The 22,608-nt window shown below is 40.7% G+C and overlaps 1 protein-coding gene and 1 long non-coding RNA gene across 7 annotated transcripts in view; one reads left to right on the top strand and one right to left on the bottom strand.

The window, feature by feature from the left end:
• LOC117073029 overlaps positions 1 to 22,608 on the top strand; it is a 164,327-nt gene that overhangs the window by 38,546 nt on the left and 103,173 nt on the right. The window lies entirely within an intron of this gene.
• NPSR1 (neuropeptide S receptor 1) overlaps positions 1 to 22,608 on the bottom strand; it is a 223,488-nt gene that overhangs the window by 194,638 nt on the left and 6,242 nt on the right. For all 6 annotated transcript variants that reach the window (XM_033193520.1, XM_033193522.1, XM_033193521.1 and 3 more), the window contains exon 2: positions 4,059 to 4,191. In XM_033193520.1, the coding sequence (XP_033049411.1) occupies positions 4,059 to 4,191 (133 nt within the window). The remainder of the gene's footprint in view (positions 1 to 4,058; positions 4,192 to 22,608) is intronic.

Genomic DNA, 22,608 nt, shown 5'->3' with positions numbered 1-22,608 from the left:
AGCTCCTAATCTGGGGGAGCAGGTGCACCTCGAGTTGGGTAATATGTCTGGGGAAAGAGCAGAGAAACTGCAGCCACAACAAGATCTTTGCGTGGGAGGAAGAGGTGGCTCAAACTCCTAGTCCATTGGGGCAGGTGTGTTAAATGGCTGGAATTACATCCAGGTGTGGAGTGGAGGACGTGCCACTACACCAAGTTCTTTGTGTGGAAAGGGAGGTCTTTGTGTGCTCAAGCTCCAATTTTAAGGGGGCAGGTGCATCAAAAGCCTGGAGATAGGATATTCAACCTTTAATCTTATTTTGTAGTTTCTAAACAGATAAGCAACAGTTATAAATTCTGTATCGTGATAATGCCAATAGATGGATCTCTTCTGCAACTCTTCGTTATCTATTTTTCTCCTTGTTTTTCATCAATTCTTGTATTTTTGCATTCCTGGTTGTTTTTTAATCAAGTGCTGAACATTGTGCATGGAAAATTATAGTTAATTTGATATGGGATAATGCTTTCTTCCCCCAAAGAAGATTTATTTTTGCACTGACAGATGGTTTGTGTGCCTGCAGAGGTAGATCATCTGATTTCACTCGGGTTTGGGGTTGTATTTGATTTTTTAGTGAGGGCTGACCCATTTTTAGTTTACTCTTACTTGTAGGTTGTGTCTTTCAGCAGTACCAATAGAAACCCTGGAATATTTATCAAAGCCACTATGCTTTGGCAGATTAATTTTTGCCCCATCAGTCCAATGAAACTGCCGAAAGCTCTACTCAGGTTTTCAGCCGCAGTTTCTGCTTTTAAATCAGCTAATACTTTAAGGGGATAGTGGTGTCAAATAATGTATTTATCTCATACAATTTTCTGCTCTGTGAAATCTTGGCCCCTCAAGTCTTAGTTGTCTTTGGCAGCTATGTGATACCTTCTAACAAATGTTTAGATTTTGTCCAGCTTTTCTAATTATTGTAGGTAGGAGTATTGGCGTAAAACCAGTTCAAAATTTTTGCAAGCACAGCACATGATCTGGTTTGACTCTGTGTCCCCACCCAAAACTCACCTTGAATTGTAATAACCCCCATGTGTCAAGGGCAGGACCAGAAGGAGGTAATTGGATCATGAGGGCAGTTTCCCTATGCTGTTGTGATAATGAGTGAGTCTCACAAGATCTGATGGTTTTATAAGCATCTGGCATTCCCCCTGCTTGTACTCACTCCACCTTGCTGCCTTGTGAAGAAGGTACCTGCTTCTCCTTTGCCTTCTGCCATGACTGTATAAATAACTTTCCTCAGGTCTCCCTAGCAATGCAGAACTCTGAGTCAACTAAACCTCTTTCCTTTATAAATTACCCAGTCTTGGGTATTTCTTCATAGCAGTGTGAGAACAGACTAATACAATATACTATTGAGTTATCACTGTATATCTTACAGTTTTATACAATTCAGAATAATTTATTTTTAGCCATGACATGTGTAACTATAAATATGAATGTGTATTTTTCTTTGTCTGTTTACCATTGTAACTAGTTCCAGGGTTCTTTTTTAGGGAGCAACTTCCTTTGCTTAAAAAAAAAAAAAAAAAAAAAGCCTCATACTTGCTTTTTGGCCTGATACTTGCTTTTTGGAAGTTGAGAGGTCTCTGAGATCATGGTTTGGTAGTGGTAAGAACAAAGCAAAACAAAAAATAGAGGAAAGTATTAAAATTTTTGACACAAGATACTAGACATTTAGAAGAGAGAGTAGAATAGTGAGGCTGAAGCAAAGTAAAACTGAGACATTTCCTTTTTTTTTTTTTTTTTTTTTTTGAGAGGGAGTCTCACTCTGTTGCCCAGGCTGAAGTGCAGTGGCGTGATCAAACTGAAACATTTCTGATGGCAGCTGAATGTTCTGAGAAAATGAAATATTTGCTCTTAAGGTATTTACTTTTCTATGACACAATATCCTTATATTACCTGAAATATTCAGAAAAGTCCTTTAAACATAGAGAGTCATACTTTTGTGAATGATTTTAAAGAAAATAAAGGAAAGGAGGGTGCCTTGAGTGCCTTGTTAGGGACAGCATGAAGCAACCACAAAAAAAGAGGAGCTCAGAAAGATGAGATACCGGTGAGACAGAGCAAGAATTTAGTGGAAGGAGGAAGCAAGAAGCAAAAGAGAGAAGTAAAAATATAAATTCCACAGAATTTGAAGAAATCTTAAAGGAGGACATTGACATACGATGGGGGACTCAAACCACATTTTTATATATGTCTCAAAGCACAGGGCCCCTCAATTGATGCCTGGGTAACTTTTATATGCATACTCAAGACTCAGGTATGTATTCTCACCTCCTGTACCAAAGGATCTGTGATCATGGTGAAATGTGTATGAAAGAAATTTCAATAACATTTAAATTCAATCTCAGACTATTGAGCTTCAATCCTAGACCTTTGGCACTGTTTTTCACTTCAGGAATTCTTCATTTAAAATGCTTCTGACCTGCCAGAGATTTTCTAGAAATAATTAACAAATAAAAACACTGTCTAGGAGATGTATATGAAATTAAGCCCAGATTAATACAACGACTGTGTATTAGAATAGAACATATAACTTTTCCCTTTGATAATATATTGTGAATTTTCAATTATCATTTGTTTATTGTTTATGAAAAAACTTTAAATTTCAAGCTGATATTCTTGCCACCTCTAAATCCTTTCATTCTGAAAGAATACGTAGTTCCATACAACATGCATTACCACACTGTAATCAAAGAAATATAATGAAAATAAGTTGTGGCATCCTCATCCAGGGATATTTGCCTCTAAGCATTTGCTGGATGATCCTAATTACCTCTACTTCTGCAATCATAGGAGTGAAAAATTAGAATTCCTGTTGGTAGGAAAGATTGAAGAAACTTTCCCCCATCCCAGGTTCCATCTTCAGAACTCTTGCTCCTTTTACCTTCTCTATATTTTTCAATGGTGCCTTGGATGTTTACCCTGGCCACTGCAGCCTAGCTCAAGCAGATGGGCTTGTTATACTTTGTTAGAAAGAAAAAGGGGTATTTCAGGTCACCAACAATGTATGGCTGAGGTTCTCTTGTAAGTTACAGTGTCATATATTTTTGGCTCAAGACTAAATTCCAAAGAGCTCCACTACCATTACTACAGCTGAGATAACAGTACAGGTTGAAATATACCAAACAACCCTTTCTGAAAGTCATTTACCATCACTCCTTGTAAGCACTTCATATTTACATTTTCCTTTTTGCATTTTTTTCTATAGTCTGATCCAAATTAAGCTAATATAACAGCCGTCTTGCTCCCAGAGCTTAGGACTCCAAGCATGGCTTTTGCTGGACCTTCTGTGAATCCCATTTTCTCACTTTCTTCTCTGTCCTGTAGAACAAAACTCTTTCCCTGGTTGTGTTTTTCTTTTCCTTTTGAACATGAGCTCTACTCATGTCTGTGGGGCTCTTACTTTCACAGATCATTTTCTTCTTTGAGAGTATTGCACCATTCCTCTACTAGGTGTGCTGTGCTCACTCTTCTACTGAACAGTCATTTCCAAAGTCTACACTTAAGCATCCCGATCTTGAGATTATACCACTTCATTATACTAGTAGTATAGTGGTGTTGTACATCATTTGCATTTCAAAAGCAATGTCCACAGGCTTTAATCTGCAAAGTACTCAAGACTTAACATTAATAATTGAATAGAGATAGTGCTGGTACATTTTCTGGGATGTATTCCTTAAGCTCATAATGCAGGATGATATGGTAATGTCACCATAGTCAACTATGGAGGCTATTGTGTATAAAAACAGGGACACCCTACAGAACCATCTGGTGGCACTGATAATAGTATTTCCATTAGTGTAGTGAGTTACTTTTATAATGAAATCTTAGAGGCATTCATATGTGTTAAGTATGCCAGAGGAAATATTCAAACATGGGTTTTATATTGTTTCAGAAATTATTCCCAAATTTACCAATGTGTTACTTTTTTTTTTTTTTTTCTGATAAAATTCATTAAAAGCAGGAAGCCATAGGGACTTCACATATAGCTTCCCCCTCTTGCTTGCATAGTGACCTACCTGTGATGGCCAGGTGAGTCACAAAGAAGGTCATTCTTGACTTCCTCTTTCTCCTCCATGTGGAAAAAAGCACAACGGAGTTTCCAACAATGGTAAAAACAAAGAGGACCCACAGAGTTATCAATTGCTCAGTCTGCAAGAAACAGAGAAAAATAAGACCAGTGTACCAGTGAGAACCAGGGTTCTTTACAGAATGCATGGCCCAGGCTTTGGTGCTGGATTTCTTCCTCCTGGCCCCATATCCCTACCTTTGGAAGCTCTGCTCTCAAGAAAACAATGACAAAATGGTCTTCATTTATACCAGCTGCAGAGTAGATTAATACACCTTTTAAAAATCTTTTGGAAATATATGTCAAGAGACAAAAAGTTTGTACTCTTTGGTCAAGTAATTGTAACACTATGTGAAAAGCAGGTCAAGACGTGAAAAAGAATACCACTGTCACAAAGAGGTCCATATTTATTGTAAAAATAAATTAGAAATTGTTTAAAGATAATAGGGTAGCTAAATAAATAAAGCACTTCAATTCAGTGAACTATTACAGCATAGCTATTAACAATGACAACCATGAAGACCATGTAGCAATATTAAAAATACCTATAATATAATGGTAAGTGGGAAAACATGATAAAATCATGTACTGGGTATGATTACAACTCTGTAAAATTATATACATGGCAAAAAGGCTGAAGTACAGTCAAATGTTAAAAGCAGTCATATTAGGATAGTATAATTATGGGTTATCTTTTGTTCATTTGACAGAATTTTATAAGACAGTAATATTAAAGTTCTACTGAAGAATGTTTCTGTGGTTTGAATGTGTCCTCCAAGGTTCATATGTTGAAATTTAATCCCCAAAGCAATGGAGTTAAGGTAGAACCTTTAAGAAGTGACTAGGTCATGAAGGCTCTGCCCTGATGAATGGATTAATGTCGTTATTGTGGGAGTGGGTTAGTTATTGCAGGAGTGGGTTACTGATAAAGGAATGAGTTCAGTTCTCTTCCCTTGTCCCTCTCTCACCCTCTTGGTTTCTGCCATGGAATGATGCAGCAAGAAAGCCCTCACCAGATACCAGCATCTTCCCAGACCTGGCACTGTAGAAATAAATTACTTTTCTTTATAAATTACTCTGTCTTTGATATTCTGTTATAGCAGCATAAAACAGATTAAGATAAATGATTAATTAGTAAAAAGAAAAAAAGGAGGAATGCTATTAATCTAACAGTCCTTCTAAGAAATTTGTTTTGTTTTGTTTTGTTTCATTTTATTGAGACAGAGTCTTGCTCTGCCACCCAGGCTGGAGTACAGTGGAATGATCTCAGCTCACTGCAAGCTCTGCCTCCCAGGTTCATGCCATTCTCCTGCCTCAGCCTCCCAAGTAACTGGGACTATGGGCACCCACCACCATGCCCGGCTAATTTTTTTTGATTTTTTAGTAGAGGCAGAGCTTCACTGTGTTAGCCAGGATGGTCTCCATCTCCTGACCTAGGATCCGCCCGCCTCAGCCTCCCAAAGTGCTGGGATTATAGGCATGAGCCACCATGCCTGGCCTTCTAAGAATTTTTTATGAGCATCTTCATGAGTCCTATACTTTATCAATCTGATATTTAGGCTCTCCATCCTGGATTTACAGATCGGTTTCTGAGATCCTAGGTGGAAGTCAGGGCCTTGGAACTGCAGAACTGTGGAAATGAGGATAGGCATTGTGGTGATGTGGGGGGAGGATGAGGGCTGCACAACTAGAGTGGGAGGATGACAGGGTTGGAGAGCTCTGCAGATATATCATGTCCAGCATACATATGTCACATCCCACGTGGAAGGCACCATCTTTGCTCAGCTTCAAGCCACACACTTTTTCTCTGGTTCTTTGATGACTAGAGGGGTCATATCCTGGATAACTCATTTCTCTAGCAGTCTTTAAATGGGTGATAAAGCATCAGGAATAAAAACTAATTGTTATGCAAAGTACTGTACTGAGCGGAGGGAGTGAATTTTTGTAAGAGAATTCTCCCCTTTGAGATAGATGGACAACAGTGCTGTCAGTAGCAGATACAGCAGGAGAGGCCTTTGAAGTCGTCGACTGACACTTCCCATTCAGGTGATGTGTCAGCAGTGGGACATAAACAAGTGATTTGAATTTGGAGGACCTCTCTTTTAAATAACAATGGAACAACTTGCAGACTAACATAAGCAGCCAGGTGGCTTGGAAGTCTCCATCAGAAGGTCTCACTGACACCATGGTGCTGACAGATGAAACAGTTGAGAGACAGGGTTGGGGATAATGTGTCTATATTCCTCAAATTGTTCTAATATAATATTCTATCAGGGAGGATGATGGTGCCCTGGGGGTGTCTAGGTTCAGGAAAGAGCCCATCAAGCAGGTGGCCTAGCAGGTAAAGTATGACAGAAGGCCATCAAATACTTTTGGTCTCTAGAATGAGCTTTGGTATGAATGGCCCAGGGCAGTGCTGTGACACAGGTTTTGGGCCAGCCCTCCTGTGCCAAGCTCTTAGTTCTCTTTTTTCCCTATTCCTTGTTAACATTCTGAGTCTTCTAGGGAAGCACCCCAGTTTTCCAGAAGCTTTTCCACCTGTGTAGCATGAGCTTGGCTATGAGCAGCTGCACGTGGTGGAGGCCTTTGGAAAGTGCTTCTCAAAGTATGGTCCATGGCTAGGGTAATTATGAAACCTAGTTTGCCTAGGACAGTCCTAGTTGTCAACTGCTGTCCCAAAATAATTATGTAAATTTCCCTTTCTCTCTCAAAAAGTGTCTTTGGTTGGATAGTCAATTATATAATCACCCTATCCATGGTTCCCAGTGGGTGGGCTCCAAATATCATAGCCCAGTTTATACCAATCCCTAAAGATGAATTACTCTCTCTCTCAGCTTTGAAAGATTTAGGGGATTTAGAGGTTTGGGTTAGTTCATGATGTGATGTGGGTTCCCTGGAGACCTTTCAAGAACTGTGCTCATTGAATATGGTACTTCAGCCCTAGAGTTGAAGGAGTTCACAGCTCTAGTGGGTCACCTATATCTACTATCACAGCCCCATGCTGGAGGCTGGGATGGCCTCCTCTTTCTGGCTAAGGCCGCCATACATGTCTTTGGCACTGCCAGGAGGCCGAGGAAGTGTTACAGCATACTGTCTGCCTGGAAAAGAGGTGCTATCTCTTCTGCTGCTGCTGTTCTCCACGTGGGAGAAGAAACTGAATCCACAAGGCACCTCTACTTAGTTTGTAGTTGCTTGATTTTTACTGTATGAGACTTCCCTGCATTTCTCTTCTCTCTCTCTCTTCCCCATCATAGTCTGCTTTCCATTGTTTACAGTGAAGTTTATAAGAATTTTTTTCTGGTTTTTTTTTTTTTTTGAGATGGAGTCTAGTTCTGTCGCCCAGGCTGGAGTGCGGTGGCGCCATCTCAGCTCACTGCAAGCTCCACCTCCCGGGTTCCCGCCATTCTCCTGCCTCAGCCTCCCGAGTAGCTGGGACTACAGGGGCCGCCACCTCGCCCGGCTCATTTTTTTTGTATTTTTAGTAGAGACGGGGTTTCACCGTGTTAGCCAGGATGGTCTCCATCTCCTGACCTCATGATCCGCCCGCCTCGGCCTCCCAAAGTGCTAGGATGACAGGCTTGAGCCACCGCGCCCGGCTACTATGTCCCTTTTCTTAATGTAATGTCCTTTCAAGCTCTGCTGAGAATACAAATAAGAGATTTTCCAAGATTTACTTTCGTTTCTTGTAGGGAATCCGTTTCATAAAGAGAAGCATGTTGATGCCTTAAAGCAATGACTTCTTTAAAAATTCCAATGAGCCGGGCGAGGTGGCGGGCGCCTGTCGTCCCAGCTACTCGGGAGGCTGAGGCAGGAGAATGGCGGGAACCCGGGAGGCGGAGCTTGCAGTGAGCTGAGATGGCGCCACTGCACTCCAGCCTGGAGACAGAGTGAGACTCTGTCAAAAAAAAAAAAAAAAAAAAAATTGAAAAGAACTGAAAAAATGCTTGAAAAAGCATTTTTCTCTCAGCCTAGATGGTGCAAGGGGATGGTTTATTTCTGCACTTGTCCAGTACTGTATTGGTCTCTGTTGAACTCTTTCATTCTTGAATGGAGAAAGAAGAAGGAAGAGAAAAGCTAAAGCACTTATGATGTTTCTTTGCCAGATCAGAAAGCCAGGTCTCCATGGTGGGAGAGGTGAGAACAATGTCTGGAAGCAGCCAAAGAAGGAGGCAAGGGTGGAATGTGAGGAAAATAGTAGATACAGGCCTGTTTTCCTTACTGAGACTGTCTTCACTGGCACCACCCATAGGCTCGCCCAAGTTTTACTTAGCCAGCCGTCCACACTCCTTTAGCTGGGAGAAGGCACTGACCACAATCCTCTTCTGTGAGGTCTGTAGCATTCAGTGAACCTCCCACAGAAATTTGCTCACTGGAGGTGGCCCCAGCCTCAATGGATGGACTCTGAGTAGTGGAATGCCCGGGGGCTGATCTCTTCCCTGCTGACCCCCCAGGAAGGCCTTTACTTCCTGTCAGAGAGCAGAGGAGTCTGTTGACCCCTCCCTCAGAACGTCTTACCTACTCTACACGTTGTGGACATTCCTCCAGTTTTCCAGCAGGTGGAAGGGAATAGGGACCTTTCCTCTTTTCTACTTCTGATATGGAAGCCTTTTCAACTGAAATTACCTTCTGATAGCCTATTGGATGAGAATTGGAAAGAGGAAGAGAATAAGTGAACTCAGGGTAGTTTTGCATTGGAAGTCAACATTACATTTTCAGACTATATCTCTCTTTCATGTTTTCCTTTCCTCATGTAAGTAGAGATGGGGCAGGCCATGTTTCCAGAAAAATAAATGCTGAAGTGAGTAAATGGTCTGCTTTTCACATGCAGAGTCGGCATTTATGACCCTGGCAGCAAAGTTCACATTTCCAGAAATGAAGTTTCTGTCTAATGGAAGAAACTTCTGGTCCCCAGTGGGCAGTAAATGACTGCTTTCTTCATCTTTGTAGAGTGCAATCCAAGCCAAGGGATCCAGTCTTTTCAAAGTAGTCCTGGGGCTCAGATCTGCATTGTTGAAAGTTCAGAGTGACAAGCACTACATATCAAATCACCCTGGTTTGATGTATCAGTGAATTGGACATCATTCCCCGGGACTGGTGTGTCAGTGATTGCTTGGACTGGGCTTTTGTTCTTAGGCTGTGCTTTGGGATGGTAAGTCCAAGGAGCTCTGTAAACAGGTTGGGGTCTATTTTCCTTTGATTGGCTGATGTCTCTAGGGCAGGCTGAGCAAATCCTATAAGTCAAACCCTCCCCACCTCCACATCTTTTGGAATTTTCTATTGGAAGATAATCTCACCTTACTTCATAGGCTTCAGGACACTTCTACATGTAGGAAGCCTCCCCGACCAAATGCTTCTGGGGTCTTTCTAAGAGCCATGTTGATTTATCTGTTTATTAATTCATCTAACATCTATTAATTGCCTACTCTATGCCAGACATAGTGTAAGGTGTTGGTGCTACAAGGGAATAAAATAGGTTGAGTGTATAAGTTATACTCAGTCAAGTTTAAATCCTGTTTCACTGACTAGTACAAGGGTCATTAAGTATGAAAATATTCAACTGCTTGCTCCTTTATTCACAGCCGTATTACGCGTGCATGTCCCCCTCCCCACCCACAGGCACACAGAGACACATACAAATCCCAGGATAATCTGGAGAGTCATGGTAATGGGGATTGAGGAAACAATTTCAGAGGAGTGAGAATATCACAACCAGGTGAGCCTCGTGGAAGAAAAGTTGATAGGCTTTGAAACCAACCTGACCTGGACTCGGTCTCTGCTACTTGTTGGATGTGTGATAGGCTGTAAGTGATAACCTCTCTGACCTTCTTATTTGTAAAATGAGGATGAAGACGAAATCTCAGAATAGTTGTGATGGGTGGATAAGATGATGAAGATGGAGGTTTTTAGCTCAGTGCCTGCTACATAGTAGATATGCAATAAAAATTGGTTTATCTCCTCCCTGAGGTTTGTGGACCACATACGTACATTTGAGGGGTGATAACTCACTACCTTTTCAGAGTGATGCTGGAATTCACCGTGTTCATCCTATTTTTGGTACTAGTCTATTGGAATTTCACTAAGCATAAGAAGCATTATCCCTACCCACCCTCCACCACAGTGTGCTGATGGTGTCCCAACATCATCCCCAAACTATTGCAGAATATAGTTGGCATAAAATGCCCCCTAGTGGTGATGTGAGGCAAAATTCCAGCCAGATGGTCAAATACTGAGTGGAAATAAGAAATGTATTTAAAATGTTTCAGTAACTAAAGATTGGCCTGTTCTCGGCTCAATTACATGGTTGCTGGTACATGACTGATTGGCTTTTAACCTCAAGTTAATCAGGCTACACAGTGACATCAGTTCTCTGCAGACCTGGATAATTGCAAATTGGGATTTAGAAAGATGAATTGCAGGGTTTCTTTGATGACGGTGATGCTTCCACAGGGCTGATAGCTGGGATGTGGCTCCATCAGCCATGCTTCCAGAGCCAAAAGGATGTCCATGCTGGCAGGCACTAAGCCTGGTTCACAACTCCACCCCTGGCATCTGTCTGGCCCATAGAAGGTGCTTAATAAATATCTGTCAGATGGAAACATGGTTGATGACAAGTGCAAGGCTACTTACAAGAATCACAGAAAAGGCCATTTGAAATAGGAATTATCTCAGGAAATATAGGACATTAGTTACTCTAGTCGATTCTGGATCTGTCAGGCTAGTCTGGATTTATCCAGATCCAAGGAATAATGATCTCCTTTTTCAGTTAGGTGCTGAAAACTGGAAGACAAAAAGCCTAAGTATCTTTAACAATAGTAGGGTGAAGGACTGAAATAATTTGAGTGAATCACATTAATCCAGTACATGGCTTACTGAGTTTGTAATGTATGTAGTAGGTGCACAGTAAATGTTTTTGATTGATTGTCATGTGCCGAGGATCATTTGATAAGCCTTACATATTGCTCGCTTAACCATCACAACTTGACCAATGAGTTATCACTGTCCTCAATCTTTTGGTAAGGGAATGAGGTTCAGAGAAGTTACATACCTGCATTACTGGCTCATTGGGTGATGCAGCTGGGATTTGAATGTAGCTTTGTTTAATTGGAAAGACCATGCCCTGCTTACTCTAGTAGTTTTCTGCCCCGATTTTGGCTCGAGGATAGTGAAGTTGCCTCATTTACTTTCAATTTTCAAGGGGGAGATAATTCTTCATTTTCTTTCTGAGCCAAAACTTGCCTGAAGCTGGGTTTCCGGGGCTGGGTTGGATTCATGACTGTCTCCCCCAGGACTCAGCGTAAGGTCCATTCCTTGGAGGAATGGAGGGACTCTATGGCAACATGTGGCGTCCACACAACAGTAGTGATAAATGTCATACAAGATGTAGCTACATCAGCTGTCCTGGGAGTCACAAAGCTTTCCATGCCCCTCATGTTTTCAGGGTTTGTTTTAGGAAGGTTGTTATGTATGTGATGTTGAAGATGAATATCTCCAACACAGGAAGGAGCAAATATCTGCTATTTTCCAAGATAGGAAATAAAGTATCAGAAAAAAGGTTTCAATGATTTGGTGTCACTTCTCAGTGAGAAGACAATGAAATTCTACTTCTCTGTCACTGAGACTTGTGTGGCTTTCATCATTCACAGCACCAGGCTCTGAGGCCTACTCAAAGCCTCATTAATTTGCTTAGGTGAGTTGGCAATATCAAGTGCAAAGATAGAAAATCTCTAATTTTATTAGGGATCAGTCACAGTGTAATGCAGAGACATACATGGGCACGTGATTTTAGGTGAAACAGGTAGGAGCAGATAGCAAAGTTCTGTGTTCCTGAAGCCGCTTAATTAGACTTGGAGAATAAGACACAATGTGAGGATGTGGTGACCCCAGGCAGTAACTGGACAGTTGGTAATCTGTCATTCGGGAGGTCATCCCAACTTCTTCCCACATCTCACCCCACCTGCTGCTACAGAAGTAATGACAGGTCAATAACCAGTCAAGGTCAACAAGGAGGCCTGAAGGTAGGACTGGGCTAGTTCAGGAGGGCCTGCCAGTTTTCTCCTGACAGCCATCTCCTTCTGATGATGCCTCTTTTTAAAATCTGTCTCTCCTCCACTCCCCTGCCACCAACCCCTGAGCAACCCAGCTGGGAGGCATGCTTGCAAATACAGTTGAATTATGGTCATCACGACCTCCTGTTGGCATTCACATTTTCTAACTGTTTTACCATGAACTATGGGGATTCTGTCCAGGATTACCCAGGATTGTCATCAGTTGTAACACTCAATTATGAAAATATGTATGACAAGATTTTTTAAACATTCACAAAAAAGTAAGAAACCTGTAAAAAGCTACATATAAATTTGGTTGTTAGCTCAAGTTTTAAGACTTTTGTAATGTCTTTTCATATCACTTTAACAAGGGTCTAGAAAAGGGAGAGACTGTACCCTCTGCAATGCCTCTAAACCTGTCTGGAGACTGGTAAGACAAGCTGACAGAGACCTTCTTCATGAAGAATAGAGAAAGTGGATGGGATGGGAGGTGCAGTTGAAGCCTAGGCCTGTTGAATTGGAGAGTGGGACTGTGGACCACAATTATTCCAAGTAGTTGTGAACTGAGAGTCATTCTGTGAACTTCCGTGTAGTACAGCAGAGGGAAAGGCATTTACCCCAAGGAGAGAGCCTTGCTTACATGTTGGTGTAGAAATGACACTCAGGCCAGAAGTGGGAAACTCTCCTGAAAATCATGGAGCTGGAGACGTGATTATACTGGTTTGTAAACTGTACAGTCAAATTCCATAAACATTTCTGAGAATCTAATATCAAAGTTTAACATACTTTGGGGATATAAGGGAGGCTACGACAAGGAGCTTCTAGTCTGATGGTGAAGGCAGGTATGTCAACCAGAATTTTCAGTGTGAACTTCTATGATAAAGATGTTGTAGAAACCCAGATAAGGAACTTGTAATAGAACCTGGGGAGGGGCTGGTCATGGCTGGTCAACAGGTATAGCCTACAGAAATTGTTATGCGAGCTGAGTCTGAAACAATGAGTAGAAGTAGCCAAGCTAAGAAGTAGAGCGCCTGGCAACAGCGTAAGTGAAGGCAGAGAGTGAGAACTGCAGGTTCGTGAGGACAGACAGTGGCCATTCAGGCACTTTTGAGGTAGTAACAGCAGAGAAAGGTTTACGACGAGAAGCTGGAGCTCTGTCCGAAAGCCAATTATTTTAATAATGGGACAAGGTCCAGGGCCTGTGTCATTGTCCTGAGTTAGAAGAATGTGCCCTCAAGAGGAGAGATTCTTGTCCATCTGCGATCTTCCTCCGTTGTCTTCGTCTGAACTGCCTTTGCCTTACCTCTCAACACCATCATTACAAGTGACGGAATGTAACACTAGCACCTTCAGACTGGGACTGCACCGGAAAGCGATTCAGTAGACTCTGGATTACTGCCTGACATTGATTTCTTAGTTTAGTCTTCAGGACATGTTGAATAATGCATTAGTCATTTCTCCTCTCACCGGAAAGACATAGTCATCGGTTTGGAGTTTTTATCATCAGTACCGTGGATCGCAGATCATGTTTTATTAACAATGTTAATCTCCCACATCCCAAACATTCTCATTTCGATCAGAGCTTGGCCTGTGGGACCGCATTTGTGTTACTTTCGAATTCAGTTTTCTGGTTACTGGTGAATTCTCGAATTTCACCAGAAACAGAAATGCCAATGTTCTGCAGTCATATTCATGTGAATCTCTTCTTGCAATTTGTTCTTGGATCACAAGAGGACTTGCAAATTAACCACTAATAGCATGTATTGAAAGCTTTGAAACAATTAAATTCTGGGATTCCATCTGAATTCCCATAATGTAGCAAACCACAAATGTTAGAAATCATTTGGAAATCCACTGGGCTTCAAGTCTATGTAGTAATTAATATTTGCTGAATAAACGAATGAAATGTCAGCTATATAACAAGAACTGAGATTAACATTTAAATTGCTATTTAAGCTCTAGACTCTTGAAATATGGAAAACTAACATTTAAGTAAATTAAGTCCAAATCTCTACAGTGTGGTAGAAACCAAAGTAATTACTATATAATAAAAATGCCCAGAATGTATTATTCCTGATGATCCGCACAATTAAAATAATTAACCTTCAGGAATTTGTTTTCTGTTCTGGAGGTGCTAATAAAAAGGGAAAGTGTCTGAGAAACTTTCTCCTGGGAGCACACCTTGGCTTGGACCTGATATTTAAAATCCATCTGGGAGGCTCAAAATCAAGTAGCTAAAAGAAACCAGGAGGAGCGAACACATGGATGAGCAGAAGCAGATGTAAGGACCAGGGAATGGAGCTGAACATCCTGGGAGTTGAGAACAGTAGGGGAGCGGGCATGAGAGAGGCTCAGCAAGAGGATTCCTGCTACAGAGTCTGGAATTGCTACTCTTGCAAGCTTTGTTTTCTGTGCAGCTAAGTTGGGTGTTTGGGTAGCAAAATGTAAAAGGCTAATGAGTTGGTGTGCACTCAATTCATGCAGCCAGTCATCTGCCTGCCTTGGTTTTCATTTGCTGTCTTCTTCCCTTGCCTGCATTTCTGGATCCCTTAATGTGCTCTCTGGGTCATGCAAGCCTCGCTTGCTTGGGTTCATTTCTGGGCTTCTGCAGAATAAATAGATCTTCCCATTTACTCTCATGGAAGTACAATGCACAAAATTTATTTGAGAGGTTACATGGTGTATCTTACGTGGTTATTTGTTGTTTTGAATAATACATGTAATATGTGCTCACTCTAGAAAATACAGTAAGGTTTCATACACAGATAAAATAAAAATCATCTGCAAAGTAATTTTCAGAGAGAATTTCTTACTTTTCCATCTTGGTATTTGTTTCTTCTATATTTTATGAGTATATATAAAACTTGAAATATATGATGTTTATTGTGCTTTTAAAAACCTTTAACATTGCACAAACAGAAATGGTTATTATAGTTGCATAATATTCCTTACTATTCCATTCTATGGTTATATCACAATTTTATTATTCCATTGTTAGAAACTTGCTTTTTAATAAAAACAATGCAGTCTTTGTTTCTGTCTTCGAATGTTTCTTTAGTATACTTATGGTATAATCCTACAAATAGAATTACTAGGCAAAATCTGAATACATCGTGTAAGTTTGCTGTATATTACCAAATTGCTTTCCAGAAAAATTGGGTTAAGTTGTTCTGATTTACTCTCCCACAAACAGTTTTACAGAACTGTTCTGGCTTTATATATTATTTTCCTTTCATCTTTATTTGATTTGTCTCATATTATGATGAATTATCAAGTCTGTATTGTTCAAACCACTATAAACAATATTTTTCACATATTCTTTTAACTCTGTATTTAATTTAAAATTGTTCTTATTTCCCATGCCCATTTTTCCATTAGAAATATTATTTATTTTCCCTCTAGGGCTCTTTATATATTAAGGACTTTAACCATTTTTTTTATATAATTAATGTATATACTATTAGCTATAATATTATATATTTATTTTTATTGCAAATAAATTTCTTAATTTGTTGTTTCCCTTTAAATTTTTGTTTTTAGGCTTGAATAGTGCTTGCTAATCCTAAAATTAGTGTCATCATTATATAATTTTTCAAGCTATTTTGTAAAAATTTAGTTCCACAATCCAGCTGAGATTTACCTTATAGGTTTATATAAGCGCTATTACTCACCCACTACTTTTGTTGTCAAAATATTAGTTCCTTTTTTACTAATTTTGGTGGTTTCTTTGTAACATTAAGTTCATATATGTACTAGGACTTTATTTTCAGGGCAAACTATTTGTTATTATTGATCCATCTATCAATTATTATGCTAGTTCTGTAATGTTTTGCTTACTGTGGATACATATTTATTAATAACTAATAGGGAAATATATTTCTTCCCCATAGTTGTGTTCAAATTTCTGAACTTTTCTCACCTATTTTTAAAATAAAAATTTCAATTATCTAATCAATTTAAAACAATCACATTGAGGTTTTGATTAAAATTATTTCAAACATTATATGCTAATTTGGGGAGAATTGACATCTTCGTGAAATTTAATCTTCCTATCTTGAAGCACTGCATGTCTTTCCATGTATTCTATATATTTCAGTAATGCTTCGCCTAGAGAATTAATGCTATCTTAAATTCGAATAGTGTTTTCCAGTTTATAAAACATTCTCATTTTTTCACGATCCTCTCAGCAGCTGAGCAGAAGCTCCAACTTGGATATTTAGAGACTGCAGTTCTTGTCCTGACTCTAACATCTACGAGCTATGTAACCTTGGGAAGGTCACTTTACCTCTCCGGGCCTCATTTGCTCAGAGCGAGTTCTGTTCCATTATCTGGTAGGTTCTTTCAGGAAAGCACATAATGTAACAGAGTGTTTTCTGAAGTGTGTGCCAGTGGTCATTATTAGAGGTAATATCGTAATGCTCTGTGGTCAAATAGATTTGGGAAATGCATGTTAAAGAATTAAACACGTTTCTTTTCTTTCTTTCTTTTTCTTTTTCTTTTTTTGAAACGGAGTCTTGCTCTGTCGCCCAGGCTGGAGTGCAGTGGTGCGATCTCGGCTCATTGTAACCTCCGCCTCCAGGGTTCAAGCACTTATCCTACTTCAGTCTCCTGAGTAGCTGGGACTACAGGCACCTGCCACCACGCCCAGCTAATTTTTGTATTTTTAGTAGAGATGGGGTTTCACCATGTTGGCCAGGCTGGTGTCGAACTCCTGACCTCAAATGATCCACCTGCCTCGACCTCCCAAAGTGCTGGGATTACAGGCATGAGCCACTGTAAACAAGTTTCTTTACTGTAAGACTTCTCAGAGAGTTAAATAGGTGAATGTATCCTCTAAGTATATAATGGTGTATAATATGTGGTGCTTCCCAAGTTCTTTATTTCACATTCCCCTGACAACTGCTTAAGAACTCTCATCATAAGAATTCTGGGGCCGGGCGCGGTGGCTCAAGCCTGTAATCCCAGCACTTTGGGAGGCCGAGACGGGCGGATCACGAGGTCAGGAGATCGAGACCATCCTGGCTAACACGGTGAAACCCCGTCTCTACTAAAAAATACAAAAAACTAGCCGGGTGAGGTGGCGGGCGCCTGTAGTCCCAGCTACTCGGGAGGCTGAGGCAGGAGAATGGCGTAAACCCGGGAGGCGGAGCTTGCAGTGAGGTGAGATCCGGCCACTGCACTCCAGCCTGGGCGACAGAGCGAGACTCCGTCTCAAAAAAAAAAAAAAAAAAAAAAGAATTCTGTGGAACAACCTTCGGGAATTCCTGCTATGGTGGAAAGAGCATGCACCTTATCTGGGTCATAATTTTAACCCATATCTGGGTTTAAATTTTTGGATTATTAACTACTGTGTGAACTTATCTTCTCCGAGTCTCACTTTTATTTTCTCTAAATCAAAGAGGATAATGCCTGTCTCAGAGCTTTAGGAGTTGCCTTAGACATTACTGAGCACCAAGATTTCCTGCCTTTCCCAGAGGGAGGATTATGTTTCTCTGCTCCACTGATATCAGACGTGACCGTGAACTGACGTTGGCCAATGAATAGTGAGTGGAAGTCATATGTGTTATTTCTGGGCAGCAGCTTATGAGAGCCAGGGCAAGGATCATTACTCTGTATCTCTCTAGCTCTTGCTCTCCTGACTTCAGTATTATGGAAGCCTGTGTTGACATGGGGCTTCCATCAGCTGGTTCCCTGAGAGATTACAATACACGGAGCCCCTTGTTAACCTGTGATGGGCATGGGACATGAGTAGGAAACAAACATTAAAATATTATGGTTTTAACCCACTGAGAATATCCAGCTATTTGTTTCCTCAGCATAAGCTAGCTTAACCTGATTAATGAATGAAATAATCGATAGAAAAGACTGAATGGCCTGATAGAGTTGCATTCATTACATTATTCTAAGTTTTATTTTAGGCTGATAGTTTCTGTGTTCTTGAATACTCTGCATTTTTATCTTAACCTAGACCAAAAATCCTGAAAAGGGACTAAATACATTGGAAAGGGAATAAATTTATTCTTAGCCAAAAGAATATCTTCTATCTTCATGGATTGTTCTGTGTTGCCAAGGGTTAGAGTCTACAATAACAGGTGAAAGAAGAGAAACCTGCATTTGAGCACTCGCAATATTCCCTTTCATTTTTTATTAAATTATGACTTGTGATTAATGCTCCTTGTGCAAATACTTGGGTTCAATATCTGTATGTGAATGGAATTCTGAGTGCTGTGGGGATACCTTGGGTCTGATTCAGAGGCCTGGGTGAGTCATGGCTGTAGCCCAGCAGAGGAGTTTTGGCTTCTGTAAGGAACTCCAAGAATCCTTTAGACTCTGTCCAGAGGGGATGGGGAGTAGGAGTTTATTTTACATTAAGCAAAGACCTCTCTAAAATGCAAACAGCCATGGCAGGTTAGGGGGGTTATGAGAAGAGACATTTGAGGGATGGAACTCAGCACTCTTTTACTCAGAATGGTTTTTCTGCTAATACTTGGAGTCAGTTTATCGAAGAAAGAAGTTTTGATGAGATAAAAGAGGGATGGTGGAAAAGGGGAAGAAAGAAATGTTTTTTAAAAACTGAGCATGCAAAGTCCAAGCTGAATGCCCTGGTAAGGATGAGGGCAAGCAGATAAGGCTGGGAAAAGAGAGGCTTTTGAGAGGGCAGGGAATCTTCATGAGGGTTCTTGTGAGTCTTGTCAAAGTTATGATTGCATCTGATTCCTTTTCAACCACCTACTCCTGTCTTTAGAAGGAGGAAAGAGTCCCAGGAAGTTTCTTTTTTATTTATCTTTAGCAGTGCATGACTAGGCTGGGTGGGTGGAGAGTCTTTGAGAGTGGAGTGTCTGGAAAGGTGGAGAACCTGAGAAAATGGAGAGGCAGGGAAGGTGGAGAGGCCAGGAGGGTGAAGAAGCTGGATGAATGGAGAGTCCAGGAGGCTGGTCTTTGAGAGGGAAAAGCATCAGTCCTCCCCCACTTCCCACCTTCTCTGGGCTTGGAGAGGATTGTCACAGGTTAGTAAGCAGAAGTCCCCCACGACTACCTCCCTTCTCCTGTCTCTCAAAACTGTTCCTCCCACATGAGAACTAGCTCCATTCCTACTTCACCATCCAGGCAGGGATGGTGGTTATTGTTCCGCACCCAGGGCAGAGATGCCTGGCGCTAGAGTAGCCCTGTGATGTGTGCAGGATCCCACAGCATAAAACTGGCTGCCAGGTCCAGAGCCCGTGGCTCCAGCTCACATTTTGCTTGGATGTTTTAAGCTGTCAGGAAAGGATGTGATTCCTTATGCTTTTTGGAGGAGAATAAAAAAATCTTATTGAGCCATCATGAAAAAATGAGCAGATGTCTTGGGTAGTTTTTTGAGCTGATGTTTTTAGAATGGTTTGAGTATTTTTTCATAAAATTACACAAGTGAATGGCATTGTTATTATCTGGAATGTAGAGAATCATTTGAAAAATGTAAGACCCTTTTCTATGAGGAGGGGTAGAAACTTTTCCTTTGTTGGTTACTCAAAACTGTACAATCTAATCTGAATCAGTTTTTATAAGCATCTATTCAATCTCTTTGTAATCTAGATAATAACAGGACAAAATCCATGGGTAGAGCCAGCCTCTGTACCCTCCAAATGTGTAATAATGCAATGTCTGCTTGACTCTCTGTGGACCACGTTTTAAGACCTTGGCTTCAATACTGTCAATGTCATATTACACTTAGTATTTATATCAATTAGTAAAGTATTCAGCTTAGCAGTGGCTTAAACAAAGATTTATTTTTTTTTCATATAATAAGAAATCTGAAGATATGTTGCTGCTGAACTCAATTCACTAAGATTCCCTTGGCTTTTTTTTCCTGTGGTCACAAAATGGCTGCTGCGGCTCTATGCACTGGGTCTGAATTCAAGTTGGGGGGACATCAGAATGCCAGCCATATCTTTCTACTTTCATCAGAAAAGAAAAACCTTTATTAGAAATCTCAGAGACTTCCAATTAAGCTTCCCAAACTGTGCTACCTTTAACTGCAAGGGAGACTAGGAGAGTGAGTACTTAGCTGGGACAGTGAGAAGGAGGTTGAAACTAGGTATTGTTTCAACAAAATGGCATCCTGGGTTACAGAAATCTGTTTTCTTTCACTGTCCCTCCTCCAGGCTCGTGTAGTGCCTCTACTCACCAATCCTATTGATGTTTCCCAAAATCCGATAGTATCATCATTATTCCTCGTCACTACTAAATAACACATAACATGGCTTACTATGATGTCACAAATCCCTCCCAAATGATGACGCCTATAAATTCAAGCCAAATGGTTGGTGAAAAAGGATTAAGATTGTATCTACCCAAATTCATTCACATGAACTTACTGAGATATTAGCAGTAAACTTGTTTTACAGATTATTTCTTGATATACTCTTTCATTCAACAAAATATTTATTGACCTTGTATGTGCTATGTGTCAGTCACGGTACTAGGGATAGTACGATCTAAAGGTGTCCCTAAATAACTGACATCTCGTCTGTGTGTGTGTGGGCGTGGGTGTCTGTCGCTGTGTATTTGTATGTGTCTGTGTGTATGTGTTCATGGCTGTGTGTGTATGCATGTGTGCATGTGCGTGTATGTAGATGAACATACATGTCAAGAGAGGAACCATGTTACACAGAGATTCTAAGTGCTTTAGGAGCACAAGGGTAGTGATGTGATGAGGCTGGTCTACTGAATGATTCTGAAGCCTTCCCAGAAGAGGAGGCAACTGAGCTTAGAGTGGCATCAGAAGAAAAAGGTATGAGAAAGGCATTTCCAGAAAAGGTAAACAGGACCTTGGATCCTCAGACTGTGGTAAGACATTCAATACAACGTGGTCCAGGATGTGAAGAAAGGAGTAGAGAAGGTGATTGGGTCAGTGAAAGGCCAGTAGACCAGGCCCAAGGATTTGGGTTTTATCTGCCAGAGGTAAGGATCAAATCTTTAAAGCCATGCATTATACCCCCGACCCTGGGGGCGTTTCTCTTGCCCGTCAAGGTAACTAATTCTTGCCAACGGAACTCAGTCAAAGTCATGTGTCATTTCAGACCAAAGCCAACAAGACAAAGTTTGTCATCTCCCCTGGAAGCCACTTGTTCTAGAAGGTGTAGCTACAAGTTGACCTGTTTGCTACTGTGATGTGAGGGAACAATAAACCTCTGGTGTGTTAAACCATGGAGATTCAGGGTTTGGTTGTTACTATTTCAGAGCTTAACCTATCCAGACCAAAATCAGCTCAGAATCCTCTTTCTTTTCTTTCTTATTTTATTTTTACCTTATCTTAACTTTTAGGAAGTTTACACCTTTAATTTCTCTCAGACTTTGGTTTCATATCTGCTCAAATAAAAAGAATACTATTTTAAATCCCCCTAGAGCTGATGGCTGATTCAAAGGTGATACTGTGAAATCATATTGCAAACTGTAAAGTGCTGACATGAGCAATAGATCTATCATTTTTAGGCAGCCATCAATATTGCCTAAGTGGGAAAACAAGACCCTTGATTATTCCTTACAACTTCCTCATGACCTTGGGTGATTTTGCCATCTGTGGCCTGGAAAATCTTTATGCCAGAGAAGAAGCCATTTCTTTCTTTCTCCAGGTAGGGCATAATTTGCTGTTTCTGCAAATAGCCTTTCACGTAGTGGGCCATTAAGTTTGCTTAGATAATAGCTAGACATAATATCAGGATGACAAAGTAAGAAATGGAATTTTTCCCTCTGTATCTTAGTGTACATTTTCATGGTCTCATTTTGTTTTTTTTTTTTTTAAGAAAAGAAACAGCTTAATTCACCACCATTGTTTGAGGACCACCTGCATATCAAAGCTGTCCTGAAGTGCTTCCACCTGCAGTGGTCTCTCTCAGCTAAAACTTCTTCCTTACAGATAATGCTGCCTCCTCACCTCTCAGTAGTTGTCTTGAGAAAAGAGTGGAATGATGAACTCCTGGAACTCTAATTATGAATAATGAACACTACTGGGGGCCACTTGCTGTTCTTTAAGGCTATGCAAGCATTCTCTCCCATTCAAAACAGCTCTCTACAGAACATGCAATTATTAGCTTTGTTTGCTGGTTGAGGAAACTGAGACACCGGTGGAAGTAAAGTGCCCAAAGTCACTCCACTACATGGTGTGGCACTGGGATTTGACCCCGGAAGTCTGGCTCTAAAGCCTGCTCTCTGAACCACACTGCCTCATTGAAATGATGGAGAAAGCTCAAAAGCCTGAGTTTACTTGGGAGGTTTAAAGGTCCAGAGAGAAGCTCAGTTTACTTAAGAAAAATAGGGTTAGATTTCTTATCTACCTGAGTGCATGGCTTGAAACATTCTTACTTCATCAACAGGAAATTATTTCAAGGATGGCAGAATGACATTGTGAAACATGAATGGATGTGCTTCTTTCCACTTCTTTGATACGCTGTCCACCAGCTCAGGCAGCCCCACTGC

The sequence above is a fragment of the Trachypithecus francoisi genome, unplaced genomic scaffold, assembly GCF_009764315.1.
Source record: "Trachypithecus francoisi isolate TF-2019V2 unplaced genomic scaffold, Tfra_2.0 Lachesis_group4, whole genome shotgun sequence".
In the NCBI taxonomy this organism is placed as follows: Eukaryota; Metazoa; Chordata; class Mammalia; order Primates; family Cercopithecidae; genus Trachypithecus; species Trachypithecus francoisi.
Note: the sequence above shows the minus strand (reverse complement) of the source record. Positions and strands in the feature narration are given on the sequence as shown.